General features: G+C 46.7%; 1 protein-coding gene across 1 annotated transcript; it reads right to left on the bottom strand.

Moving 5' to 3' along the window:
- Positions 1 to 102: 102 nt before the first annotated feature.
- On the bottom strand, positions 103 to 26,187 carry ADAM9 (ADAM metallopeptidase domain 9). The gene is made up of 22 exons (XM_084302229.1): positions 26,048 to 26,187; positions 18,562 to 18,659; positions 17,346 to 17,410; positions 16,197 to 16,275; positions 14,575 to 14,651; positions 13,634 to 13,823; positions 12,950 to 13,015; positions 12,421 to 12,492; positions 11,626 to 11,795; positions 10,344 to 10,425; positions 9,713 to 9,846; positions 9,383 to 9,554; positions 9,170 to 9,262; positions 8,722 to 8,917; positions 8,122 to 8,227; positions 7,175 to 7,358; positions 6,407 to 6,487; positions 5,496 to 5,601; positions 4,450 to 4,588; positions 3,859 to 3,949; positions 3,111 to 3,238; positions 103 to 2,303 (listed from the first exon to the last, which is right to left on the bottom strand). Exons 1-22 carry the CDS (start codon positions 26,154 to 26,156, stop codon positions 2,189 to 2,191), a joined length of 2,553 nt encoding a protein of 850 aa, XP_084158355.1. The 5' UTR covers positions 26,157 to 26,187; the 3' UTR covers positions 103 to 2,188.
- Positions 26,188 to 27,514: the final 1,327 nt, after the last annotated feature.

Raw genomic sequence — 27,514 nt, 5'->3', positions numbered from 1 at the left:
CCAACGGCCCCACCAGGAACCGCCCCACGCCGTGGCCGTTGGGGACCGTTCCTGCACCAGGAAAGCAGGGGCAGACAAGAGCGCTTTTGTACAAAACTGGCATCTTTATTGCTCGTTTCTTACAAAGGGTTTCGGTAACAGCCCTTTCGTTGCACCCAAACGCTACAAAACTGGCACGCGGCGCGGTCCCGGAGGCGCACAGAAACAGGTGACGTTGCTCCCAGTGCAACGTTTTAAATGAGTATGGGACATGAACAACATTTCCCGCTCCTTCAAACCTGATCAGGTGACAGGGATGAGTGTACACTTTAAAAAAGTCAGTAGTCATACTCAGTATTTAATACATTTAAAATATGAGTGATTTCCTTTCCGTAGAACTGTTTCTAAAAACTGCACGTTCGTTGCCCTAGACCTCCGCCCTGCAAGTATTGCTAACATGCACACCGAAGTATAAAAACTTAGCTATTAGAAGGCACCATTTTCAGCATAGTTTTAGTTCACACGTACGGCTTTAAACTCAGTTAAGTACGTCTTCCTCCAGGATTACTCTGTGACTTGGGTTCCCTCCTCCCAAACACACCCAGCGAACCTGGCCACTGTTGTGAGCTGCCTCGAGGGGCTCGGCCAGACATCGCCTTACAAACAGCAAAGCTAGGTACTTACAGACAGCCCAAACTGAGTAGAATACAACAAAAAGTAGGAAGTGATTATCTTGGAACAAAAAGAAGACCCCCACAGATAAGTCTGGTGATACCTTAGCTGACATTTTACGTATTTTAATAGTGTTATAAATCTTAGTCTAAGTTTATGGGAAACCACAAGAGTTCAAGTATTTTATTACTGCAAATGCAAACACTATATATATATTTATATATGTATATACAAAGGAAAAGATTTTTTTGGCAATATTATGGGGGATCTTTACAGAGCGCGTTTGTACTCAGTGGCTAGCACGAAGTGAGAAAGCCAAGCACGCTTTTCAGTGTTTCCTTCAGATTTAGCAAGGTTGTGCAATGGACTTCTCTTCATCACCACCATCATTCAGTTTCTACTTACAGCACAACTGTATCACAACTAACAGACCTCCTCTGCTCACACACCAAGTGCTAAACACTCCTTTTCAGAAGCAGTATTAAAACCTGGTTTAGTCAATGCTGCAGAAACTGACGGCAGTACAAGGTACTGCAAGTTAGCCTATATAAGCATCCTGACTGACGTTAAAAGGGTTTGAAGATTAGGTGACAAACTCGCATCAGTCAACAGGCTCCTGTCTAAAGTGCACGGAGAAGCTCAGGTGGTCTAAGCAGATACACATTTTTTGCTTCTCAGTGTTCTGCAGAGATTCCTTTGTAGTCTCTAGACCCGGTTTAAAACCTGAGAGCACTCTGTTTTTTTAAAAACAAAATATGGCCGTGTCTTTTCGTACCTTTATTTTCCTTGCCCATTCATGGTATTAGTGGAAGTTAGTGCAGGATTCTCATTTAGCAACTCACAATTACTAATTTAAAAACATTAAATTAAACTTAATGTTCATATAGTACAGCTTAGTGTCAGTCAGCATGAAATTAAGAATTTAAGTGCATTATTACACATCAATAAACATATATACATGCATAAACATGTTTACAATATATTTATCTTCCTCTGATAAAGTACACTGATACCTTATTCCGCTTGTGCCATTTATGTGTAAATGGGTAGCAGTTTCCAGTCCGTGCAAAGTAAGTTTTAAATTAATCGGCCAGATTTCCTTGATTTGATACTAGTATGGGTTACTTTAATTCTTCACTGTACATTTGGAAAGACGACAACAAATAATTTCATTATTAGGGCTCACCACAGAAATTGGGAAACAAAAAGCAACTCCTAAGTGCTGTACTTTAAAGATTAATTAACTGCAGACTGCTCCACTTCCAGCTGGGCAGCCCTGCTGCAGTTTACAAAGCCACAATACTCAGACAGAGCTAAGAACAGGTTTGATGTTTTCAGTTCTTGTAGCTTTGGTAGAGGTATTTAGTTTAAAGTTTTACATTCCTTGTTTCAATATCTCATTTGCCTTATCCAAGGCTGCAGAAGGAAGGCTTTCTGGGATTACCATGGGCCACTCGATGCAAGACGGATAAATGCAATTTCAGCTTTGCTTCAGCGAACAGGTCAGCTCACGTGAAGGCCTCAAAGAAGCCAAAAGCTATTTGGGAGGCAAAGGTGCCGGTCGAGAAGGAAAATAATGTCCCTGAGGTAAACATTTCTGCTGTGATGGAAGAGGTCCCTGAGGTACACATTTCTGTTGCGGAGGAGGTGGCCTACAAGGGGGACAGAGAAGCCGTTGTGAGTTCAGACGACTACGTCTAAAAACACACACAGTAAAGCTGCCCCTTCTTCCTCTTGCTTTGCACAAGCATGCCCCAAGGCCAATGGCAGAGACTCCCCCCTCTCCAGCTACACTGCTTCTAGCACACCCAGCTCCCAGAGCTAAGGCTCATTTCAAACTCCTCATGGTCAAACTCTTCTTTCCACTGCCTGTATTTCTTCCCACAGTTTCAATTTACAATTTTTCCCAAAACAGTTCAAAGACCCCCACAAGTTTCTCACCAACGCAAGCTATTTTAAAATACTCCCTCTCCTCTCTTGATGCACTGTACTTTCTGGATAAGTATATTTTACAGCACGGGCATTAAGATCTTAGAAATACAATTCAAAAGTAAAATGAAAAATAAAGCAAACCTATTCAAAGTTAATTAAGAAATGATCCTGTACTTGGCAATAATATTTATGAATCAGAGAGAGGCCAGATTTTTGAGTAATTTCCTTTTAAACTATGTCCTTTGAGAGGCACTTTCTTCACCTGCATGCAGGGCTAATCTAGCCCCAGAAAAGCATTCTGAAACCTGTTAATCAAAATCTAGCTCTGACAACGTGTAAAATGAATGTTACGGGTAATAGCGCTTCAGTTCTGAAGTGTGAAATGAAGGAGAAACTTTCTTCAATAATAGGTCTGTTCTGCATGCATATAACACATGATGAAATACCCTAACACAGAGATGAAGGCAGTGACAAGCTATATAACTACTACCAATTGTGCTGATGTATTTGCAATAACTCAAACCAACCTTGTTGGCAGCTTCTGTGGCTGTGCTGCCTGGTATTGTGGAGACGGGTAGTAGGACTGGTGGTAAGCCTGCTGAGGATGCTGGTTAACTGGGTAAGATGGCACAGGGAAGGTATTTGGTTCCATATCCTACGAAGGAAACATTAAAAGAACAGTCACAGATTTACAGTTAGGAAATTAAAATATTTGTTTCATTATTTAGTTGACATTTAAGACCTCTTGCAAACAGATCTGGAAATGTCAGAGTTACTCTTTCCTTCCAAGAAGCTCAGTAGAAAGAAGCAACAGCAGTCTGAAGAGTACTGCTTTCTGGAAAAAATAGAAGGGCTGATCTTGACAAGTGTTTGGTTTGTTTAGCAGCAGTGCTTTGACTGGTTATCGCACTCAGAGACAGAACAGGTCTGCAAAGGAGGGAGGTCAAGGAGGTGGGAAGGAGTGCTCCACTCCCCAGGTGGGATGACTGCTTCCAGTGTAAGGATGAGGGGGTAGCAGAGCAGGTAAACTGCCCACCAAGCCAAAAAAATCTGTAAGAGAAACCCATAGTGCTTGAACAGGGGAGAACGGAGGAGCTTTTTCACTGCCTTTAGGAAATAATATTTCTATTCCCTTCTTAGCAAAGAAAGAAAATGATTACAGAAACGAAAAAATAAAATAACTTTGAAGCCTCTGTTAGTGCAAGAATAATAAAAAAAAACCTGTCCTCATGTGTTACTTTAGAGACAAAGTAATGGAAAGTGGATCATCCCTACCATGGGTACACTTCTTGACGAATAAGGCATGCCATGTGAAAAGCCTCTGTGTTGGTAGTCTCTTGGTTCTGTTTCTGTTCTAGGAGGTGGCCTGAAATCCAAGTGATATAAACTGTGTGAGCATATAAACGCGTTAGAATGACCAAGTAGGCTATGAATCCGAGTGCTTCTTACTTGCTAGATGGATTTACAGTATCTTAGCAAATATCAAACATCAGGAAGACAGTATTTGTCACACAGCTAAGAAACCACCTTTTTTTCTGTTTAGGATTATGACAGCTTTGCTTTGCCTCTGTACTAAACATAGGAACCAAAAAAAAAACAACCAACCAAACATAAAACCTATCACCAAAGACACGGCTTCAAACATAATGGTAAAAAGAAAAAAAATACGTTGTGGGAACAGAAAAACTTTTATCTTTTGTGTCATTGCCAAGGGCAAGCTACACATGACATTTGGTGCAGCAGTCTTTACTTGACCATCTTGGGACTGGAATATGCCTACATATGTTGGTATTGGCTTGTGTAAGGAAATGTCTATGGACTACCTCAAAAGGGCAGAAGAGAAGGTAAGGAGGAGAATATACTTACGAATGACAGCGTGACATTAACCTTCTAAACCATCTCTTCAGCCTGTCTCTCCTTGCAAATGCCAGAACAGCAGCTATAAGGAGTGGTAGGACCAGGAAAAAAAATACCAGTAGTCCATCCCGCAATGAGGTGTCTTTGTCTGATAGGGACAAAAGGATGGAGAGGAAAAAAGTATTATATAGCATTACCACCCCTCAACTCATTGCAGCATTTAGCAGGATTGTTTTTTTCCAACTACCCTCCATTCTTCATGGAAGAAAAACCTACCTAAAGAAACTATTAAGACCGCAAGAATGATCTTGAAGACCATTTTTAATAAGATGGTAGAGGTTTTTGAGGGAAGCTAGATACTGTGTTAGCATAATAACAGACTGGGGAATCACACCACAGCCTGTCGTGGAGAAATTTGGTATATATAAAAATGCAGAGATTGCTAAGAACCTGAGCTCCTTTGTGTAAAGCAAACAGAAGTAGGATTGGATCAAAGGGAGGAAGCTCTGTTTTCCTGTCTTTCAGCTGAGCTCAAAATCTTCACAGTGATGGAGTGAAAGAAATTAGGAATTAATTTTGTAAAGCAATATGTTGTTATAGCCCAGCATATCATAAAGCATATGTTTTTTCCACCTGTGACCAGAGAATTTCTGAAAAAACATGATCAGAAAATAAAATATTTGGGCATATGTCTTGCATCCTCAGACAACCGTCATGTTTTCTTTGGATCTAAGATTAGAAAGGGCCATTTTCCCAGCTCGGATACAGAGAAGTCCAAGTTGATTTTGGTCCAAGTTGGCAGAAATCAGCTGAAGACAGCTAAAACAGACCAGTTTCTTTGAAGATCTACAGCATCCCAAAAGAAAGAAGGGCAACACCTTGAGCTCAAAACCCTAACTGGTATTGCTTGCAAATGAAACGTGGTCAACAGCCAACCACCAGCACTTCAGACACCAGAATTGAGCTGCTTCCAAGCAATCAGGCACTGCACTCAGCCCAGCATCACCCCTAGCAAGACAGGCCCACAGCTCCAGAGCTGCCTTCGCACTACTTGCCGTTATAAGGAGGTCCACTGTCAAGACTTCCTCCGTAGCCTTTAGTCTCACAGTAAGGAGGGGCCCAGCCTGCTTCACAGTGACAGTTCCTGTTGTTATTGCACACCTATATTGAAATAAAACACACACACACAAGTAAATAAAAAACAAAACAGAGGAAGAAGCCATCTATTACTGCATGGTCCCAGAGAAAGTATCTTCTGGCTAAGAATAGTGAGAACACAAAGACAGCAAGGTGTCTTCAACTGCTACAGCCCATTTGGAAATTTAAAAAAAAAAAGTCATACGAACAACTACTAACACTGCACTCAGGAATTTCTCCTCCTAGGATACAGAGTAATAGTTAGCATTATACATACGCCGTGACAGAGTTGCTGGAATAAGACGAATTGTTTTGAAAACTCACTGCAATAGGCACTTTAATATTCAGTTGAATACTCATTTTGCAAAGGTCTGTATAAACAGATTGGTAACTTATGTTTCTGTATTTTTAAAAGCAGCATGCTGTAGCCATGACTGTCTATTCTGTCCCTTCCACATCACTCATCCTGGAGAACTTTAACCAGTAATTCCCATGTCAATTCTAGATAGTCTTTGGCCAGGCCAGGCCAGGCCACGTGTTTTCAAGATTTCACATGATTGAGCAAGCACAGCATTGTTCAGGACGAGCTTCCAAAGATTAGCTGTCCCAACTGCCCTTTTTTTGTGAGATGCAGTTTCAAGTTACATTAGCAATCCTGGAACTGGGAATTACTCCTGCCCAGCAAACAAACTATTATCTTAAGAGCTTTCAAGTATATATATGTCAGAGAGCCTCGTATAGAAACACTGCCAGTTGTATCAAAACTTACAGCCTTAGCAGCCATTCTAAGTGGACTATTTGTAGGAGCAGAGGCTCCTGCACTACTTACCCCATGCCCGTGACACTGCCTTTCTACATCACAGTCATAGTTCAGGACAGAGGCACTCACACACTGGAAATGCCTACAGATCTAGGGGAGTTAAAGAGATGCACACAAGTGAAGCATGCTGGCTTTTCACTGACCCACCCCTTCTTCCCACTCCTTGCTCCCCAGGCTGCCTGCTTCACCTCGGATAGCTCTACTGCACATGGCTTTCAAGGCACTCTGTTCTCATGGACCGCAAAGCAAGTCTCGGACTTTTGTGTGTTAAACCTTAACTCCACAGGAACACCTCTTCTACAAAAGGTTTCTCAGTATGGGGTCTGAATTCTCACTTGAAGGCTTTTGTCTGAACGTAAAGGATTAGCAGCGTGCAGTATGGGGATGCGGAATGCACATTCCTCTACTGGTGCTAAGCTTCTCAAGTACATTTAGTTTAGGTTGATTTTAATTGAAAATTTTCTCAGAGGCATTTGTGCAAGCCCAGTTCTTCCTGCTCACTGATGGAGGAAGGATTCTGACTCTTAAAATATTTGTTTTCTTTTGCTGCATCTACATATGAGAGGGGTTTTAGATTTATTTTTTTCTGGACATGCACTGCAATACTAAGAGTGTGTGGACATAATGGACTTACTCAGTTCTGCATTCTGCAGGGGTTCACATAACCCCTCCCCCCAAAAAAATAGTGGCCATATGTACCCATAAAACAAGGCAACTCAAAGTTTTATTCACATTAAAATCCAAATTACTAGTAGTCACTTTTGACTTGTTAATTACCTTTCCAGCACCGCATTTGGTGCCTTCATTCACCATTCCTGGATCAGGGACATCGGAGCCTAGCTGGAAATCTACACCCCAGCAGGTGGTGCCTCTAATGGGAGTTTGGATAATGGCAGGCTTAATTCCAAAAACAGGCATAGTTTTCACATTTTCACATTGCAGCTTCCCACACATGGCATTCCTACAACATCAACATACAAATACTGTAACGATGACACTAATTTATTCTGAGAAGACAACTAAAAGCAGATATGACCTTTTCTTTCTACTGGAAGACGCTACTTGAAAATAAAATTGAGGCAACCTGCCAAACAGAATTGAGCTGGGCCTGGTTTCAGTGCTGGAAGGGTATGGATTTACCCGTTCTTTCTGCAAGCTGCCAGGATCTTTACATTAAAGAAAACATGACCATTTCCTATTCTTTTTCCTGTACGTAAAGACTTCAGGATAAGAACAATCAATGATGGCAGATGTAGAACAAACTCTCCCTGCCATAGCCCCAAGTCTGAGTGCAGGACACAAAGACACCCTGAGGCAACAGAACGCTGCATGCATAGGAATTGCAGCACAAGCACAAAAGCTTCAAAACCCAGCTACAGAAGAATTGCCTGAATATTCAAATCCATTTCAACTATTAAGGGCAAGAGTTAAAAGCCAGACAATCTAAAACAAAAGCCATCAAAGCTTAGGAATGCAGGTGTGGGGACTGTGAGTTGGTTAAGTGCTACTAACAGCTTCAGAAATTTCAGATCTTTTTCAGACCTTTCCTAAAACACCTCACTGTGGTTACTGAGTGACACGTGCATTGCTGATAAAGTTAGATTATGGCATAACATCTCTCTCCCTCAGCGAGCCTGCTGTAAAACCCCAAGTTAACACTGTGGCACCCAAATAAATCTCAGTGATACATTTAGGAATTTGTTGATGTGTCAGGCTCAACTCACCAGCTGGAACATTTCTTGTAGTCATGGCCATGGAAACCACAATTACCAAATCTATCACCCTTGGAGTTCACTTCAGCAAAACAAATGTTTGGGGCAGCTTTGGCTTCTGAAAAAAACAGCCCATTCCCCCAGACAGAGGAACCAGGTTAAACAGACAGAAACATCTCACATCATCATGTTTCCATTCCCCAAACCAATTACCCTGCTATGCCTAATGTTTTCCATGCAACACAGATAGCTCAAGAGCTTGATCAAAATGATAGAGTGAAACTGTCAGCACTACAAGGTCCCAAGTTAAAAAAAAAAAAAAAAAAGTTTAAAAAGTTACTTATCAAATGGCATAATTGACTGGATGTTATTTCTTCAAGTCCTATAAACCAGAAGCCTCACTGTAATAGGAATGCTCAGAAAACTACTACTTGAATCACCAGCACAGCATTAATTGCAACAAAGGAAAAGTGTGTGAAGGTAAAGCCACAAATCCTTTGCCAGAGCCATCTGGTCATTGTTACAGGAAAACAATGAAACATTTTAAATAAGCTCAGTGTTTTCTTTTAACTACGTCTCCTAGAAAAACTGTAATACTGTGCTCTTCCTCACTTGAGCCGAAGATATCCTGACACTGTGCATCGTAGTACTGGCAAACACCATTGTAACAGTAGGCTTCCTCGTTGTGGCACGGGTGACCGTTCTGAACAGTGAAGTCTGGCTGGCAGAACTGGGATGTGCCATTGCAGTACTCTGGTAGGTCACACTCATTGTTACTCGCCCGACACTCAGTTCCTCCAGGAAGGAGCTAAAGAGAGAGTTTGGGGAGGAGAAACTATCAGAAAATATAAACCTCACAGCAGTGAATGATGCACCCAACCCACAGTGTGCTCCCCACAGAAAGGGCATTGATCTGCAGCCCTCTGGGGGTGCTGTAAAAGTGCAGGGCAATTCCCAGCACAGCATGTGCTGCTCATCTCACAGATGCCCTGGCTAGGCCTACGCTCCTTTTCTAAACCCACTGAAGAACGCTTCCAAATAATACACCTCAGCCTCTTACCTGGCAGTTTTTACAGCAGTCACCGTAAGCGCATGCAGCACCAGATCGGAGCCTACAAGTACCTGGCTCACAGCAAGGATCACTTTCACATTCCTGAAAACAGAAGTTCTGTGAATGTCAGGAAATCACACCCTCAGCCAGCCACAGGCTGCTCTCCAGTGAGGGGCATGCAAGGCTACCCAGGCAGCATTTGTAAACGTGCAAGCTACCAACCTTTGGCGAACCACAGTCACACTCCTCCCCTACATCTACCAGCCTGTTCCCACAGTATGGGACACTATAGGTTTCATCAGGCTTGGGAACGTTGAGCAGGCAGCTTCCACCTTTGTTGAGAGTTAGCTTCTCAAAGTCTTCTGCACTGCAGCTGCTGAAGTTCCTTGATCCCCTGTACAGAGAACATGACCATATCTTTACACCATGTCAATCCACATGCTTGTTGTAGAACAAGCATCGTATTTGCTTTCCTGTGACTTGTAAAAACTAAGCATATACACAGGGAGATTTGACAGCCTGGAATTGCCTCCCCTTTCCTCAGTTACTTACGATGCCCCAGAGCTCATAATGCAACTGCTTGCTCCGCAGTGACAGACTCTTTCGTCATCATGGTTCATCCCCAGGTTATGTCCCAGTTCATGAGCCATAATCGATGCAAACATCTGTATGCTGATTTTTCCAAACTGCACAAGAGCAAAACAGAGGAAGTTAGTGGACACTTTTATATTGAGAAAGTCAGTGCTTCCTTATGTGCCAAAAAGTCAATGCAGCTCACTAATGCTCTGGAATTTCACATAAGAGGGCAACCAACCAGCACTGTTCCACAGAATGGCACAGCTGCAGATGTCAAGCAGACACCGGCAGGGGACAGATCTGAGATAAATGCTCACAGCTCCCACATACTTCTACAACATGGGTGCTTAAAACATCAGCAGAGAAATCCTGTCCCTTCCTCATGAGCACTGCATGCTGAGGAGAAGGATGGCTAATCAGAGGATGCAAAAGACAGCAGAAGAGTTGTGACCCAGGTATCATGGCATTGCCAGAAACTGTGACACCACGAAAGCCCCCATTAAGCCACTGCAGCTGTGTTGTTAAAGATTCTGTACTTCCAGGAAGACGTGTGGAGTGCAATTTATTTATCTCATTCATACTCACAGCATTACTAAAGATATCTCACCACATTAATGCCTCCTGCGTGGCTCTTGGAGCACACTGTTCCAACATAGGCCATTCCAGCAGTGCCACCAAATCCCTTCTTCCTGCAGTCAGTGAGAGAAAAGGAGAAATATAATCATACAGACAACATAATACTGTCTGTCAATAATACAGCCCATCCATACAGCCACTCAGTAGCCTCTGGGCACAAAACACTGGCTTTTCAGCTTTCACATGCTAGCAAATGGGAGGAACACTGCTACAAGTGCTAGTGTTTATTTTGGGTATGAAGGTACTACTTCAGCTTTATCTTTCTGTTCATTTTTTTAAATTGAATTAAGAGATTGCAGAGAGTCAGCCTCTCCCACATATTCCTTTTAAACATGAAAAGCTAAGTTCTCCACCCTTACAATCATGTGTTTAAATTGGCCATTAACTGCCTTTCTACTATTGCCAAACATAGGTTCCTTTCCTTGCTGACTTCCTTTTCATTACTATCTTATTTTTTTTCTACATAGATCTTAAAGCTTAAGTGTAACGAACCACATTTTACTTCACACAAAACAATTTTTAAAAGTACTTTTCTCAGCCATCTTGCCCTCATAACCTGACCAGTGGTGCTTTGCCTCAGTGGAGAAGAGGCTCTGAGCTCCTGCTGCCCTGCAGGAAGGGGAGCTACTGCTTTGTGCCAGGGCAGATCGGGCAGCTGCCCCCGTGCAAAGCAGTGCTCTCGCCTCTGCCCTCCTTTGTACTTTGGGTAGTGGCTTCCTAAGTCCTGTGCTATCTGCAGGGGCAGGAAGTGCACGGGGGCACGCGTCCTGCAAATTCTGTGCTTGCTTCAGGCAACAGGAACAGACAGATTAATGTCACGCGGCAAAGCTCAAACTGCGCAGCCGGTTTCTGGATACCAACTGCAGAAACAGCTTTTACTCCGTGCAGATGCAATGCTCAGCACCAGGCTAATGCTCACTTCCAAGCAAAAAAGCCCTACATTACAAGTCTGAACAGTGTACAATCCTGACGAAGGATTATCTGATTACAAGCTTTACACAATACAAAAATATAACATTGCAGGAGATGTGGAACGAGAAAATAAATTTAGGAATGTATCTGTCACGGAGGACATTCAAGGACCACAGAAACCTTAAAATCCGTAAGTTGACTTGGAGTGTTTTCCCATAAAACACAGCAGATTGCATTCGATACTCTGCCAGAAAACAGCTACTTTTGATGCTAGAGCACAGCTAAGCCGACAGGAATAGAATAAGCTTCTTAAAAGCCAAAGGGAAGGAACCTCGACTCACAGAACAAACTGGGCACTGTCATGTCTCCGTCGCAAAACAAGATTCTTCTCTCGCCACTGTACAAAGTTTGCCAGCACATCACCAGCACCTCCGTCTGTACTGATGATGTTTTCGTACTTCCAGATCTCCAGGCCAACCAGTACAATGCGGATGTTCAACATTACGTACATCTGGGGAAGAAAAAATAAAATAAGGAGAAATATTTCTGAAGACCTTCAGATAAGAACAAGTGGTTTTGTGTTACGTATCTAACTGTGAGAACCTACTTTTCCCCACACACACTTTTTCCACTTATTTTTTTAAATTTAGTACACCGTTCAAATGAACAGGATGCATTTTCCCAGTAAATTACATTTTAATTAGCTAAAGAATCAACGCTTAAATGCCACAGTGGCCATACTACAAGGAAATCCAAGACACAAATAAAAAGTATTCTAAATCCTGACAAATATCATCTGAAACAGTCAAGTTGAAAGACATGCTTTTTCTCTAACCTAAAGGTTACATACACAAGGACAGCAATAACCTGTCCTGTCACTGTGTCACAGGTTATAACAGTTCCCTAAGTTCATTCTCAAGAATAACTGCAGATGAATTTAGGGCAGGAAAAAAGCTTTCATAGTGATGACACGTTGGAACAGGTTTAGTTCCTAGCTTGACAAAAACCTTTATTTCATTCTCTCTAAAGTGGTAAGAGAACAAACTCCAAGGTGGAAGTTTATAAACATAAACAGAGCTGAAAGGCTGTTGCACATGCTGTCATTCCTCCTTAAGGTCAGCGTGTCTGTAACTTACACTATCAAGGAAGTTTGCCAGCTGCACCATGTGTTCTCTTACTTCTGTTTCACTTTTCCCAAAATCTTCAAACTGCAAGATAAATAAACTTGGTCATGAAAAGAAGAAAAAAAAAATAAGAAAAACAAATAAAACATTTTAAGACTAATAACAAAAATTACTCCTGCCAGGCTCCCAATCTCCTGCTTAAAAGATACAAAGTTGAACCCCTGCTTATCAAGAAAACAGCATCTTCATTGCTGTTACTGAGCTTTTCAATATCCAAGAGAGAACAGGAAAGGCAATTTTTGCCATATGTTTTCCTTTCATTAATTCCTTCGCAGATAGAAACTCTCTGTGTCTGACAGTTTACTGTTTTCTTGAGGAGTATCACAGAGGACATATTTATTCAGTTACAGGTTAACATTTTTGCATAACCTTGTCTAAAGTGTCATTGTCTTTCAACAGCCCATTTGGGAATAACGGAGACTGGGGGCTTTTCAAGTCATCTCCTTGGGAGAAGGAATAGAAAGCAATACACAATCCCTACCTTTTCTTTATCCACAACTATGAATAGCTCCACGTATCTTGTTTGATGTAGGACGGCTCTTTTTCTCTGGGGAAAAAGGTTTTGGATAATTTCAAGTTTATTAACTCAGAAGTAAGTAACAACAAGAAATATTATATTGTCATATCTCACTTGGCACAACTAGTGGTTTAAGAGTCACTCCGCCAAGTTGAAAACTAGCCAAAAGCAAGAAGTGCAATCCAAAGCAATGACAATTTCTCTACAGCATTTTACACTAAAATTGAGCATCTGTGTTCCCATATAGTCAGTCTTTAAACAGCAAAGGGGACATTCACACCTAACTGCTAGACTGATGGTTAGGAGAATGGACTAAACACAATATTCTGCCGGTTTATGATGTAATACTTTGATAATGAGCCTCTCCAATAATGGCACTGTTCCTGCCTTTAAAAGCCCCTGAAAGCTCTGTCAATGAATAATCTAGCCAGCCACTGAACTCTCACTGCTCTGTGCAGACGCAGAAGAAAATTGCAACTGCTTTGTTGCGACAACTGCATTTTCCAGCAGAGTAGAAAACCCTCTGGATCAGAAACCTTTAGGTATGTGCTAAACCCCAGGAAATCCAGTAAGCTGCTTCCATATTCTTAGCTGAACATTCACAAAATCCATTATAGGGGACTATGGAGAAAACAGTGGTGCACTTACTCGCAGCAGCTGAGTCATACTGGGATGGTGATTTTCCCCTGCATGCTCCCTTTCATGGCCTTCGGTGGTTACTCCACATGTTGTGGGCTCTTTCTTCACATTATCCAATGGGTATAAAATGTGTTTGGAGCCAGAGGACGAATCCATGGGCTCAATCCCATAGGTGATGTTCTCTATGGTCACCAACCCCCTAAAATATGGTGATGTTCAAGAAGTTTTTTCATTAAACACACAATAACTATGCAGATTTTTACAGTAAAAGAAAAAGAAACAGTTGTTCTTTGATAACTGAAGGAATAACTGTATCTCTGTCCTCTTTGTCCTTGCAAAACAGTACGCTTCACTTAAAGGCTGAACACAGCCCTCACAAATACAGCAAATTAAACGTTTCCATCAGTCTGCAATGCCTGAGAAATTAAATCACATGCAGAAAAAATGTAGCTCCATTATTATCACTGCTTTTGTGTCTGGCACGCTGCTGCATCAAAATGAAGTCCCAAAAGATATGGAAATTAGCACAAAAGGTATGGAAATTAACACAAAAAGAATTTTCAATCACATTCGAAGTGCACAAGCTAAAGTGCAATTCTAAAAAATTTGCAGAATGGTATAACACTTTACACTTTTGCACTGAGTATAGTTCTTCATAATGACCATCAAATCAAATAAGGCAAAAATTGTGTCAACAAATGGCTTTTTGTACTGATACCGAATTGCATTAGCTTATATTTAAAGCTAGTGGAAATATCTGTTACCTCCACCTGAACAAACGATACTGCAGAAAGACTACATAAAGATACACGCTATTGCAGCTCAGCCCCAGTCCATGAATACCCATCTGGCTGAACAGTAGTTAAAAACAGAGAAAGAATTTTTGTTTCAGGTTAAATGAACCGTGAGCCTCACATGACAACTGCAGCACAAAAGATGAGTTCTGCTACCTGAGCCCCGAGCAAGTGCTGACAGCAACAACAGAATCCAGGATCCCCTCCACGTATCCCTGGTAATGGCAGTGATCCTGCGTGGGAAAACAACAGCATATTACAGGCGTATTCCATGCATTTCTGCACACCCAGTGCGACCCCTGAGCACATAAATCGCCATGCCTGCCACTGACCCGCAGTGGCTGCAAGTTGACAACATAATGCTTAAAGTACCTATAGTCTACAGCCTCTAACTTGCCTCTGGCACTACCACAACATAACAGCATTTCCTTCTCCAGCACGCACCTAAACTTCCTCCCATGCCTTGGTGCCACAAGGACTTCTATAACAGAAGCTAATCAAGCTGTCAGATGTATAGGGAGGTAGGAACCCAGTCGGATTCCTATTCTGTGAAGAATGCGCTCTTCACAACTCGATACAGCCAGTAGTTCATTAGATCTGAGTTTAAAATCCCACTCGCCCACTCAGTCCTTCTACCTGAAGCCAGATTCCGAGCTGACACTGTTAACGTGCAGCAATACTGACAGGCAGGGCTCAGAGGCGTTATCTAGCGACTGGATTTCTTAGCTTTGACACTAAGCCATCCTTCTCTGCAGTTCTGTCCTCCGCCCTGCCTCAAATATTTTGAGGCTAGCCCCTCCCTACTGATTTGGGCCAAATCATCATTCAGACTTTGAAAAAAACAGTTTTGGAGAAGGTTTGGCCTGCATGTAGCCTCCCTCTAGCAAGAAAAGGGCCAACACCTGCTATCCTCGCCAAGGCACTGTGCTGCCTAAACTTCTCAAAAGCACAGAACATCCCCCATCAGCCCTGAGCACACACAATAGCTCCTTTTTATCCTCTGTATTAGACATTCTGGAAATTTGAAAATAGGGTAATACATGGCAAATGCATTTAGTTTTCTCTGGCAATTGCATTTTTGAATGTTAGTATAGGGGTCAGGCAGGTTACATCGCCTGTTCTTTCAGCACTCAATGCTGAGGCGTGCAATAATCCTTCAGGGTCACCGTAACTTCTGTAACCTTGTGCAGAAAAAACATTTTTTCTCTCAATCATTTTTTTATAGGAAGTAAATAGTCAGTTCAGGTGCTCTATTTTCAAAAACAAGATCCCATGAATCATATATGACTAACACTTCCCTTTCAAAGGAACAATGCCGGTATGTAAGAAGAGTGAAGCCATTAGAAACGCTTTCATGCTTTTTGTATTGCAAAAGCTGCTACTTTCTATTTATTCTTGTTCTACAGAAGTAATTAAATTTTCAATGGCAACCTAGCAGGCAGTCTGCTCGTACTGAAGAGGGCTGCAAACATTTTCAGTGAAATAACTCCAACACTACGCATATAATGTCCCTCTCAGAGGTCCTCCACCCCTTCCAGTAGCTCCCAAACGTCTGGACTGACGGCTAGGCTGTCAGCCCTTGGAGCTTCTTAAGAGTCACTAACACAGAGCCTCATAAAACCAAAAAGATGGGTCCGCAGCTGACCAATCTGGAAGACCACTGTGTGCAAAAGGAAAAGCTTTCCCTAGGCCTCAGGTAACCCCCAGTTCTGCTGCAGGTCTTGATGCCCAATGTTAAAGACACCTTCAGGAAAGGTATAAAAAGGAAGAAGTCCTACCTGGACATCTGGATTTTCAGATTGCAACTTCCCCTCCTTACTATATGTATAAACTGTGAAATCTTTGGGCAGCAGTTCTCTGCAAGGAAAGAGAGTAGAAGAGAGGAAAGAGGAAAATCATGACATAACCATAATGCTATAGCAGGTAGCAAGATGATCCTAATTAAGTGTCACATGTATGTAAATTATAATTAAATGTATCATTCAAAAGGGAAAAAAAATAACTAAAAAATTGTGAACTTTTGCAGCAAAATCCAAGATATCACAATGGTTGAACCGTTAATGAAAACAAATCAAACACCTCACCCTGGGTAAGCAGAACAAGCATCAAAAGTCTTTAGATGGTGCTAACAGCTCACCAGCTTTCACACAGGAAAAAAAAGCACAACATTCAGGTGGCTGATTATGACATCCCCAGTTTTGGAAGAAAGTGTATTGGGAAAGTCTCCTATGATTATGACAGCTGACCCGTACTCGTAAATCCAGAGGTGCAAGCGTAGGTGAATTCCCACGTTCCTGAGGGTCAGGAGTTTGGCAAATGGCAGACAGATCTCTGTGGCCTTCGGTTTAGACAGTTATGTCTCTTCCATTACGAAGGCAGTTTTACACGGGAAACAGCCTGATGTATGGTAACCTGCTGTTGCTCAAGTAGCCCTTTAAAAATTAAAAGCAAGACAGACAACATCTACGTTCTCTGTAAGTTACAGATACTAAGAGCTGGGAGATGAAGTTCACTTCCTCACTTGTTAGTAGTCTTGTGCTACTGAGACAGGGAAAAAAACCTGAAACAATAAACAAAACCCAAAGGAAAGCAGAAATATTTACTTGAAATGTAACTCAGTTTGTTTATTTTTAGATGTGAATGGAGAGTTATTTCAATGATTCCCCAGATCCCCTTTGAGCAAACTACTACTTCCTTCACTGCAAGAGGATCACCAGTGTCGCAGGAGCTCAACAACATTGCTGGCTGATAGCCAGGACAATGTGGCTCAACCCACTTTCGCTGCCTTTCTCTGCAGATTTCTCAGAGTTAGTTTGTAACTGCCCTTCTCATCATGAACCTCAGCAATCAAAACTAGCATGCTACCTGCCAACCTGTTATTTGGACAGAACAGTTGGAATTTAGTAATCGAGAAATTCATCACTTACTTGTTCTTTTCTAGATGAATTGTGTATTCTTTCCCCTCTATCTCAATAGCGTACGACACCTTGTCCTGAACGTAAAAAAGAAAAAGTTGCATTTTAATTATGTTAATGAACAAAATGTTCTTCAACAGCACCAAAAGTTTGGCAGAAACAGCCTCTGCAAGCTACTACGATGGGTACAAGCATTCAGATCACTACTGACACCTTCCACAGCTCAGGAGCGGTCTGTCCCGTTAGCCTGCAGACACGGCCTTAGCAGCAAAGTCCCTGTGGGAGATGCAACAAAATTTAAACTGCTTCCTTGAAGGATGTGGAGCTCTGCTGACCTCGGCTGCTCCTCTTGTGGTGCTGCTGGCTGGTACCACGATGCTGGGCAGGGGGCCGGGTGTTTGTTGTGCTCCTGACCGACCTCGCTGTGCTGACAAGACTGCAATGAGAACCTGGCCTCAGCCATCTGAGTTTGCTCTGGTTCCCAGAGATCCCAAAGAATTGATGGCTGCTGTGTCCATGCACGTTCTCACCCAAGGCAGGGGGTTGAACTAGATGATCTTTAAAGGTTCCTTCCAACACAAACCACACTGATTCTACATGGCATATCCACACAAGCAAACTGCCAGACACAGACACCGCACTTTGTTAAATCTTGCTGGTTGAACCAGAGCAGAAGTAAGCAGGGTGTGTGAGCCTAAAGCCTATTTTCTAATCGTCCCTACCTCCAGAACCTGGCATCTTTTCCTGCGTAGCTGGGGAAAAGTCACATGAAAAAAGCTATTTCGAAATAGCTTTGTGGTTTTCACATTCCTTGTTTATAACAAGACTTTCACAGAAAAAAACTCTTAGTTACAGCTGGAAGAGGACAGCACTGTTTTACCACTGAGCATTCAGTGTGCCAGTACCTCCACAGCCCTGCGTCAGCCAAGTGCTATGCACAGCAACGAGGGTCCTTACACATTACGTGGGTAAGCTGAATCGCCTGATCACTACATTAAATATCACAGCAAGAGTACTAGCCATCAACAGCAATAAACTGCAAGGCATTTTTCTGAATATTAAACTCTGCCAAGGCTTATAAAATCCATGACTAAAAACATTTGGTCTAATCCCAATACCTTGAGGCGTGCAGTCTTTAGTTATGTGATTACAGCAGGACAATACAGGCTGGAAAGCGCCCCTGGAGGTGTCTACCCCAGCCCCCAGCTGGGTCAATACTGCCCCGTACCTGCACCGAGGAGACATTGGAGGCCTCTCGCCGTTCTCTTCCTAACCTCTGCGGGATTACAACTTCATAGGAGGACAACTCAGAAATTTCCTGGAAACCTAAAGAGCAAGAGAGAAACGCCAGCAGATTAGCCCACATAAAGAAACAAAGCAGTCGGAAGGATGAGGCAGCAGGAAGAAAAGCTCTTTCCCTTGGGCAGGGAGGAGGCAGGCAGACCCCCAGAGCTCTGTGCAGGTGCACGGCACCGGGCAGACCCCACCAGAGCCTTTGTGCAGCACAGCCCTGGAGCTCCACACCCAAACACACAAAGTCCCAGGCCCAACGCACGCAGGACTCAGTGTGGCTCAGAGCACGGCACTCGTGGGCTGCCCTGGGAAAGGCCACACAACCGAGCTGAGCAGAACACGTTGAATTGAAAGCTTCACGGTTCAGTTACTCCCTTACAGGTGTCTATCTCACATTCCATTAGCAGAAATCAGAGCACATCAAGGAGGTCAGCACAGAGATAACTCGCTCAAGGACAGAAAGAAAGGCAGTGTCAAATCCAGGTCTCCCGAGCTGCAGAAACACACCAGCTGGGCTCCAGAGCCTCTCCAGCTCAGCTCCCAGGGGCTCCAGCAGTTCCTGGGCTTCCAACGCCGTGCTGGAGGCCAGCAGAGCTCAGCGTCACGCCCTCAGCCCTGCACGCCACTGCCGAGCTGCTGACAGAACGCCAGGGCTGCTCATTATGTTCTTAGAGAGCACTTAAGCACCTTATAAAAACAAGCGGGGCGAAACAAATACATGCAAAAAAAAAGCCTTTTGCAGATTACTGTATAAACGATTTGCATATGCAACAGACAGATCACCTGATGGAGCAGAGAGCAACCAAAACTCTACCGTCCTGCACGAGCCACCAGGTTTTCCAGCACCTGCTCCGCATGGACGTGCAGACAGGAGTTTAGTGCACACCTAAGTTACCTTCCCAACCCGCAAGCACTGCCCCTGTGCCCGGCCCACGGACGAGGAGCAGCCTCCTGCGAGCTCACAGCCACGGGTGGGTGAGCTCAGCTCGCAGCACCGCGTGAGCCTTCTGAGCCAAAGGCAGGGGAAGGGAGCAGCCACACTCCTCGCTGCGACCACGAGCTTACCGCACTAGCAGGAGGCTAAAGAGAAGACAGGGAAGTGTTCCTGCTTCTGGGGTGAGCCCCTCGTCCTCCTACAGCCTCCTTTCTGGTACCTTTTCCCTTCTCAAGCTCAGCATCTCTCAGCCTGAGGCACAGATTGGGCTGATTTCAATTTTGTGAAGGATGCACCTCTCTTCGGCGGAGCTTTGCACAAAAGCAGCATGCAAAGCAGCAGCTGAAAAGCAGAATTTACAGCAGGACAGACCGATTTTGATTTATCACAGTCAGCAAAATTATCTGGAGATCCCTTAGGAGCCCACAAATGCTTTTATGTCTGACACCAAGACTGCACTTTGCAATAGCCAGGCCTTGCACCGACACCGCCAGCGCAGCGGGGAACGCTACGCCCATCATCTCCGTGCTCTTCCCACCAGGATCCCAGTGAGGAAGCAAAAGCAGTTAGATGGCTTCCAGTTTCTCATAGGCTGCAGCGCAAGCACACACCTGCTTGGGGAACACAGCCGTATGCATTACTGCGTGCTGTTTGTAACACTGCAGTTCTGTCACATAAGCACGGGCAGAGCCACGCTGCCTCCCACCAAGCAGCAGGCACAGCGCACACGGCAGCAGAACTTTGGTTCATTTCTGCGATCATTGGAGAAGTGTGGGAAAACATAATCAGGGACACTTCCTGAAAATAGCTCTTGAACTGTAGTTCAGAGGCTACAGCAAGTACAGTGGCAACGCTTCCTTGGCCTGAGAACAGCAGAGGGAAGGGCTGCTTCCTTCCCCAAGATGAGCCACCGCAGTGCGCTCTGGCGAGTCACCTCTCTCCCTCTGTCACTTCCAGCCACCCGGTTCTGTTCACATCCTGCCCCAGGCTCTCACACGTCGCTGCTTCACCTCGGTGGTTACTGAAGGGGGCACGAGACGCTGCGAGACTTTTGGGGGATCTCTCGGGACGCAGCCTACAGAAACACCAGGGCCCCGCTGGTCCCCGCAGCGCTCAGAAAGCCGCACGCCTCCCCAAAAGCAGCTTGGACGCCGCACACAGAGGCGTGAATCAGCACACACAGCTCGGGGAGGAACCTCGGGGAGGAACCTCGGGGAGGAACCTCGGGGAGGAGGGCAAGCCCAGGAGGCTGCATCGCAGAGAAGCAGCGGCGAAGGAGCATTGCCCCCAGGTCTCAGGGATTTCTGACACCTCTGCTTTCCTTTCCTCACTTCCCCACTGCCAGCCTGGGGCTTGATTTCAGGTGCAATGCCTTCCCCTTCCCCTTCTTGTCTGTATCAGAGGGAGGTGTGTTTGTCTCCTCCTGCTAGAACAAGCTCAAGCACAGGAGGAGGAAGGCAGCTCCTTGCTTCTCATCTCAGCGGATGGAAGGAGTACAGCAAGGCTCACGTTAGAAGCTGGAACTCAGTGCAAATCCTTTTCCCTTTAACTCTCAGTTCTCCTTCCTCTGCTGGCAAAAACACCCTTTTTCTTCCCATGCTGTAGTACAGATTAGGTTGACGAGCCCACTTCGTTACAGGACAGACAAAAGTTTGCTTTGTGGGATTCTCATTAGGACAAAACCTCCCTGCTCTGTCTGGAAGCACAGACTCCACCAGCGGGGCCTCCCAGAACAAAAGCCCCCATTCCAGCAGTTATCTCCATCGCCTTTACCCCAACTTCGTACGGAAGCACTTCCATGCTGGCTGCCCCATGTAACATTTCACTCATTAGCAAGCCTCAAGAGGAGCATCTGACTGGTTATTCAGTAATCAGATACAAGGGGCAAACACACCGGCTCAGCAATTAAAGCATGCGAAGAGAGCCCTGCCCCTAAATCCTCCTCCTGCCCTCAAGGCTCGCTGCTGTGGGACCCGACTGGCTTCTTCTTAGAGAGGAGCCCAAATCTTGACAGCTACTGCTCACCACCGCCGTACTTCTTATCGCTCAGGCCTGGGCACCAGCTGAAGTTATTTCCAAGCAGGGAAAAGCAACTGCATCCTCTGTGTTTATCTTGTCTCATTAAGGACTGCCGTAATTATCAGGAAGACGTGAATCACCTTCCCCGCCCTGAACCCGCAGTAAGAATGCCGTGCATGCTCCTCACATGTGGGAGCTTGAAAACCAGTGAAATGAATCCGAGCTGTTGTGGCTTTTCAGACACCGAGGGAAGCTGGCGGGGCGTTTATTCCCCGACAGGTAAGATCGATGCCCGGAGGCCAAGCTGCATGCCCTGCCTCCCCGCACCTCGCTGTGCTACAGAGGCACGGCCCAGCCGTTACAGTACCTCCTGCCCAGCCCTTCAGGTGAGCCCAAAGGCGTCCTCTTCCATGGAAGGAAAAAAAAAGAAAACTCAGGGAAGTTCAGACTGCAGCTTATTGCACCGCAGAACTCATTCCCCAACGCCAAGCTCAGTCAGCAGGCGACCAGCTCAGACTATGGGCAGCCAGGACGAGGAACCCACAAGCCTTCTCCTGCACTGAGGAGGAGGAAGAAGAGGAGGAGGAAGAGAAAAAGGAGGTCAGGCCTTGGGGAAGCAACCTCCAAAGCCATCCCACCTGCAGCACCTCCGGGCACTGCCGCGCTCCAAATGCCAGCGATGGCTGCATGGCCAGGTTTCTGCTCAGCACCCCTTTCGGATCCCCTGCTGCTTTCAGCATTGTGACTGCTGACAGACAGCATCCTTCTTCACAAGGAGCAAAATGCTGCAATTCCTCTGATCCTCCCCAGATTTGTGTACAGCTTTCCATCAGTGAACGCCACAGAGGACTGCCAGTGTAACCACACGCTTCTATCTGCCACTTACTGAGCCCCTGCATGGGAGTGGAAGGTTTCCTACTGAGACAGGAAAGAACTCACTTTCACACAGAAGCACGGCAAAAGCTGACACTTGCTTTGGATTCATCCAGCGCCTGCACCCATCCTGGCAATTCTCAGCCATTTTCCTGTAAAGGTGTGGTCACAGCCATACCAAAGCAAGAGTATCAGTTAACAGCACTGAGTTTAAGCATGCACACAACTGAGACTGAATCAAAAGACAGACACACATTGCTAACGCATTAGATATGCCGACTGCACTAACCACTGTGCTCTAATTGATTGCAATTAACAGATGAGGTCAACCGCACCGTCACCTGACGGTTACGCAGAGCTCCAGCACAGAGCTCCAGCCCCCTTCCTGCCTCCCACCCTGCCCAATGCCCGGCAGCTCCCCCTCGCTGGGGTTTCGGCCGCACACCCACCCCCAGCGGAGGGGTCGGGTCCCTGCCCTTCCATCTGGCCGCACGGCTGTTGTATTTGCACCATTTGTTGTCATTTTCCCCTCTCCTTTCCCCTAGAGAAGTAAACCCCGCTCTTTCAGCAGTCCCTCGCGGAGCACACCTCCTAGGGCTCCAGGCTCTCCAGTCACACCACACCTACCCCAAAAAGGGAACCAGAATGGGACACGGGGTGCCACCGAGGCCTCACGAGTACCAAGCTTCAGACGCTTTGTGAAGGACAGCTCCGTGTGGTTATCTGCCTGCACAGGTTTATTCTTTTCCACACCAAGCAGCCCGGGTGATTCACTGGTAGTTTAACCTACTCCAAGGCTCATTCCCCTCCCTGCAACATGCTCCTGCGCCCCACTCATGTGCAGACAATAATTTCCACCTCGGAAGAACACTTTGCACCTGTGCTCCCAGAGCTGCACCTTCCTGCCAGGTATTCCTCTCACGTGCCCGCGTTACCTGTGCTGCTGATCCCTGTCTGAGGAGCTCGAATCCCTTCTGACTGGAGGGGCATCACTGCAGATTCCGCATGCGTCCTCTGTACCCCATTATCAACACCATAATGGACTTTGCCAAGCAGCAACTGTTTGAGGAGAAAATTCTGTGAACGGGATTAAAACGTCCATCCGGAACGGTAGCCAGCCATCAGTTACTTCTTCTGTGTAATTCTTCAGCCCATCACATCCCGGGGAAGGCACGTTTATGTGCAGCTGACCTTCGCTCTAAGATGACAGCTGCAGTTAAGATTTATTCTTGAAATTACTGGAAGCAAGAAACTCCTTCACTTGCACTATGTAAACATTATCCACGTCCACTTAAAAATATTTAGAGCTTCACACAAAGCAGCAAGCTAACAAATCTACTGCAAAAATATAGGAACATTTCGTAGGAAGCCAGCAGTTCTGGTTCCTCTGACGCCTCAAAGACTACAGCATGCCCTGCACGTCCACGGTCGTGCTCCGTCTCCAAAGCACCTGGAGACATGGGGCACGCCTTCCTGCTGCAGGGCATTCCTGCCCAGAGCTTCTCTTCACTTACTCCACGTTTTCAGACCGCGCAGGTGTCCTGGTGTCACTGCCTTCTTAGAAGGAAAACACGACCTGCTATCATGGCAAGAGAAACAGTCATGCACTTGATTTGCTGCTCACCTGAAACACTTCACACTAAACTAGACAAGAATGGTTAATGGGATTTCTCCTGGTATTTTACTAGCGGTGTGGGAAGTTAACGATGACACTGAGCTCTCCTACAGCAGCGTTTCCAGCAATGTTCTCACCTCCCTCCCACCGAAACCCCGACCTCTGCTGTAAGGGTTTCCTGTCTAGACTCTTGGTATTCCCTCTGCCCTTTCTGAAGCCACGCTCTCATCTGTCTGCAGGACAGCAGCTACCCTCCTTCTGCAAAAGGACCATCGGTCTTCTTCTCTGGTATTGCCACTAACATCCTCTCCAGCCTGGCCTCTCATTTTACAGTGACAAACTGAGCAAAGCCGCGCTGCCTGAGGGTGGGAGACGATTCCCCCGGTGCTGGCTCCGAGGGCAGCGCCCGCTCACCTCCTCCAGCTGCAGGGGCCAACTCTTCTCACACGGCGGAGGCTCGTGGGAACGCTTCTTTTCAGGGATGTCGCTATCTTTACATTTGGTCACCAAAGGAAACCACGCAGGACGAATTCAATCACAGAGCTCAGTGGAGTTGAGCAAATAAACTTTTTTTTTTTTTAATCTTAAGAAATGAGAATGCTCGAGACGTGCAAACACTACAAGGTTGTGTTTTAAACTTCCTCTCTCCACACGCAAAGCACTACAAGCTCCAACATTAGCTACACTGAGGTTTTTCCTCTTTTTATTCTTCACTCAGAGGAAATAACCACAAAAACCTCTTTACTCTGCTGAATGATTGTCCCAGATCTGTTGAAATACGGGTGAGGCCGCGCTGTGTTTCTTGTGAGCTGAACAAAAGCATTATCTTAAGCAAACATTGCATCTCCTCAGAAAACTCAAACCAAAGTATTCAGACACTTTAAAAATTCCTTTAAAAACCGATAAAGTGTGGCTAGACCATTCCGATAGGTATGTTACACCAAGAATTGGGGAAGAAATGGGAGGCAGAAGGCAAAACCCCTACCTATTGCTGTGTCAGATTGCTTTTTTATGAACTTACCCAGGCAAATGCTGACACCTCCCACAGACACAAACAGGAAGGGAAAAACTACAACACACACAGATCCCCTAGGGCTACACATCCCCGTGCCATTACGTCCATTCAGGAATTTTCAATTAGCAGGTTCCGGTAACAGCCCCTTTCTGCCTCACACCCCTCTTCCTTGGGGAGCCCCCAAAGCCCTCACATCCCAGCCCAAACGCTGCAGGAACGGGCACAGGTGCCAGGTTCTGGCCTCGTGGTCGTGCCCCGAGCTGAGACAGCCGGGCTCTGGGATCTTTCGGGACAGAGCTGGCGTTATGAGCTGGGACGCGCTGCCCACACACCACCCGTGGCTCCAGTGCCCTGTGTTTCCTTCCTCACCCTGGGCAGGGACGAAGCCTTGACCCTCCGGACAGCGCGGGCCCATTGCGCACACACACATCCAGCCCACGGGGATGTGCCGTGAGCTTTGCCCCTCGCGGTGCCCACGCAGGGCCCTGCCTCCACAGCCAGCCCCCGGCCACCTGCCCGAGCCGGGATTTGCCTGGCTGGCAGCTCGCAGCCCCTGCCGACAACACGCCCGGTGCCAGGCGAGAAACGGGGGGCTCAGCGCCACGCCGAGAGCCCCCCGGGAGCGATACCGCTCAGCACGGCGTGTGGCTGCCGGCTCCAGGAGAGCCGCCTGCAGTGGGATGCCCTGAGCACGGAACCACCCCTTAGCAGCACCCCCAGCACCCCAACACCTCCCGCAGCCGGACCCCAGCCGGGAGGGCCCCGGGAGGGCTCCGGGAGGGCCCCGGGCTGCTGGGGCCGGCAGCGGCCGCTCCTCGGCGACCCCCGGGGCCTCCCCGCGACCCCCGGCGCCCTCCTCACCCCCCTCAGGGCCCGGCCCGGCGGTGCTGAGGGTGCGGGGGGGCCGCCCGCAGGAGCAGGCCCTGCCCGGCCGCCCCGGGGGTCGCGGCTCGCCCCGCACTCACCCGCTCGCTGCGACCCCGCTGGCGCTGCCGGCAGCAGGAGGAGGAGGAGGAGGAGGAGGAGGCAGAGGCAGCTCCGCGCCGCCCCGGCCATGGCGCCCCCCGGCCGCATCTCGCCCCTCCCGGGCCGCCCGCTCAGCTCCGGCCGCGGGCTGCGATGGGGCCGGGCCCGGGCCTGCGCCGCGCCGCCCCCCGGGCGGGGCCGCTCCGCCCGCAGCCGGCAGCACCACGGACAAGGGGCGGACACGGGGGGGGCGGACACGGGGTTGGGGGGCGGACACCGGCCCTCGGGGGGCTGAGGTGGGCTCCGGGGCGGGTGAGGGCGAGGGGAGGCCGCCCGAAGGCAGCGCCGTGCCCGGGAGGTGCCCCCCAAAGTAACAGCGCAGGGGGAGCTGCGGGAGCTCAGCCCCGCTGGGAGCTAACGGGAGCCTCAGGTTAAAATTTAGAAGCGTGGGGTTGGAAACGGGGCGCCCCGTGCCACCCACGGGTGCTGAAAGCCGCCTGGCAGCAGCCAGCCCGCTCTGAGCAAACGCCCAGGGGCTGAGCCTCAAGCACACGCAGCGACCCCGCAGCTCGGAGAGCCCCGTTGTTTCGGGAGAAACACCCGGACACCTCATTCAAAACAATTATTCTGCTGGCTTTTCCTTCCAAAAAAAATCCTAGGTTGTGCACGTGAAGCACATAGAGGTAAAACTTCACGTTAGTGTTCCACTATGTGATATCAACAGGATACAGGTGAGTAGGAGGAACCAGCTGCCTCTGAACGCAACACGTCACAGACCTCACTGCCGCCCTGAGCATCGCACACGTTGCTTCAACCTGCCGCTGACAGCACACAGCAACGTTCAACACCCGTCCCAAACACCCCACGGAGCATGGTGCCTTCCTCTGAGCGCAGACAGCATAAATAACACGTGAGGTGTTAGTCACCTCGACAGCGTACCGAGAGGCTACCCCATAGTACTTACAGTGGGTTCTTGTAGTTTGTACTATAGTACACGTGAAGAAAACCCAGTCCCACTGACAACTTTTCACATACTGACCTTTTCTGGTCTTCCAAGTCTGGTAAATTATGTTTTTGTTTGTTTGTTTTTGAGCATCCACGTTGCCACTGTTGAACAAAACCGATGCCCAGTAGATCCAGGGCCAGACTTGTGCCAAAGGCCTCACAGGTCTCATCAGCACAGACACAAACAACAGGCAACTGCACGAGCGCCGTGGGAGGGCTGTCAGCGTAACTTCTGGGTCAGGTGATACCCGGTGCTTCACATAAGCTAGGCGTTACTCGAGATATATGAGGCTTCCCATGGATTATGATCTTATCATGGATCAAATACGGATATCACTGCGCACTGTACAAATAACACAAACATCAGTCATCCCATACACAAGTGGCTCCTGCCTGAGGGGCACGAGATTCCCAGGTCTGCACTTAGCAAGAGCCACATCCATCTCCCTTGACTTCTATTG

This window comes from Netta rufina, assembly GCF_964035555.1.
Source record: "Netta rufina genome assembly, chromosome: 27".
In the NCBI taxonomy this organism is placed as follows: domain Eukaryota; kingdom Metazoa; phylum Chordata; class Aves; order Anseriformes; family Anatidae; genus Netta; species Netta rufina.
Note: the sequence above shows the minus strand (reverse complement) of the source record. Positions and strands in the feature narration are given on the sequence as shown.

Bases quoted from the DNA above. Each gene is read 5' to 3' on its own strand.
- ADAM9 (XM_084302229.1), bottom strand. From the start codon at position 26,156: ATGCGGCCGGGGGGCGCCATGGCCGGGGCGGCGCGGAGCTGCCTCTGC. The intron at 18,660-26,047 runs GTGAGTGCGGGG...CTTGCTCTTTAG, and splicing joins AGCGGGGTCGCAGCGAGCGG to GTTTCCAGGAAATTTCTGAG. The intron at 10,426-11,625 runs GTGAGTCGAGGT...CACTGACTGCAG, and splicing joins GACAGTGCCCAGTTTGTTCT to GAAGAAGGGATTTGGTGGCA.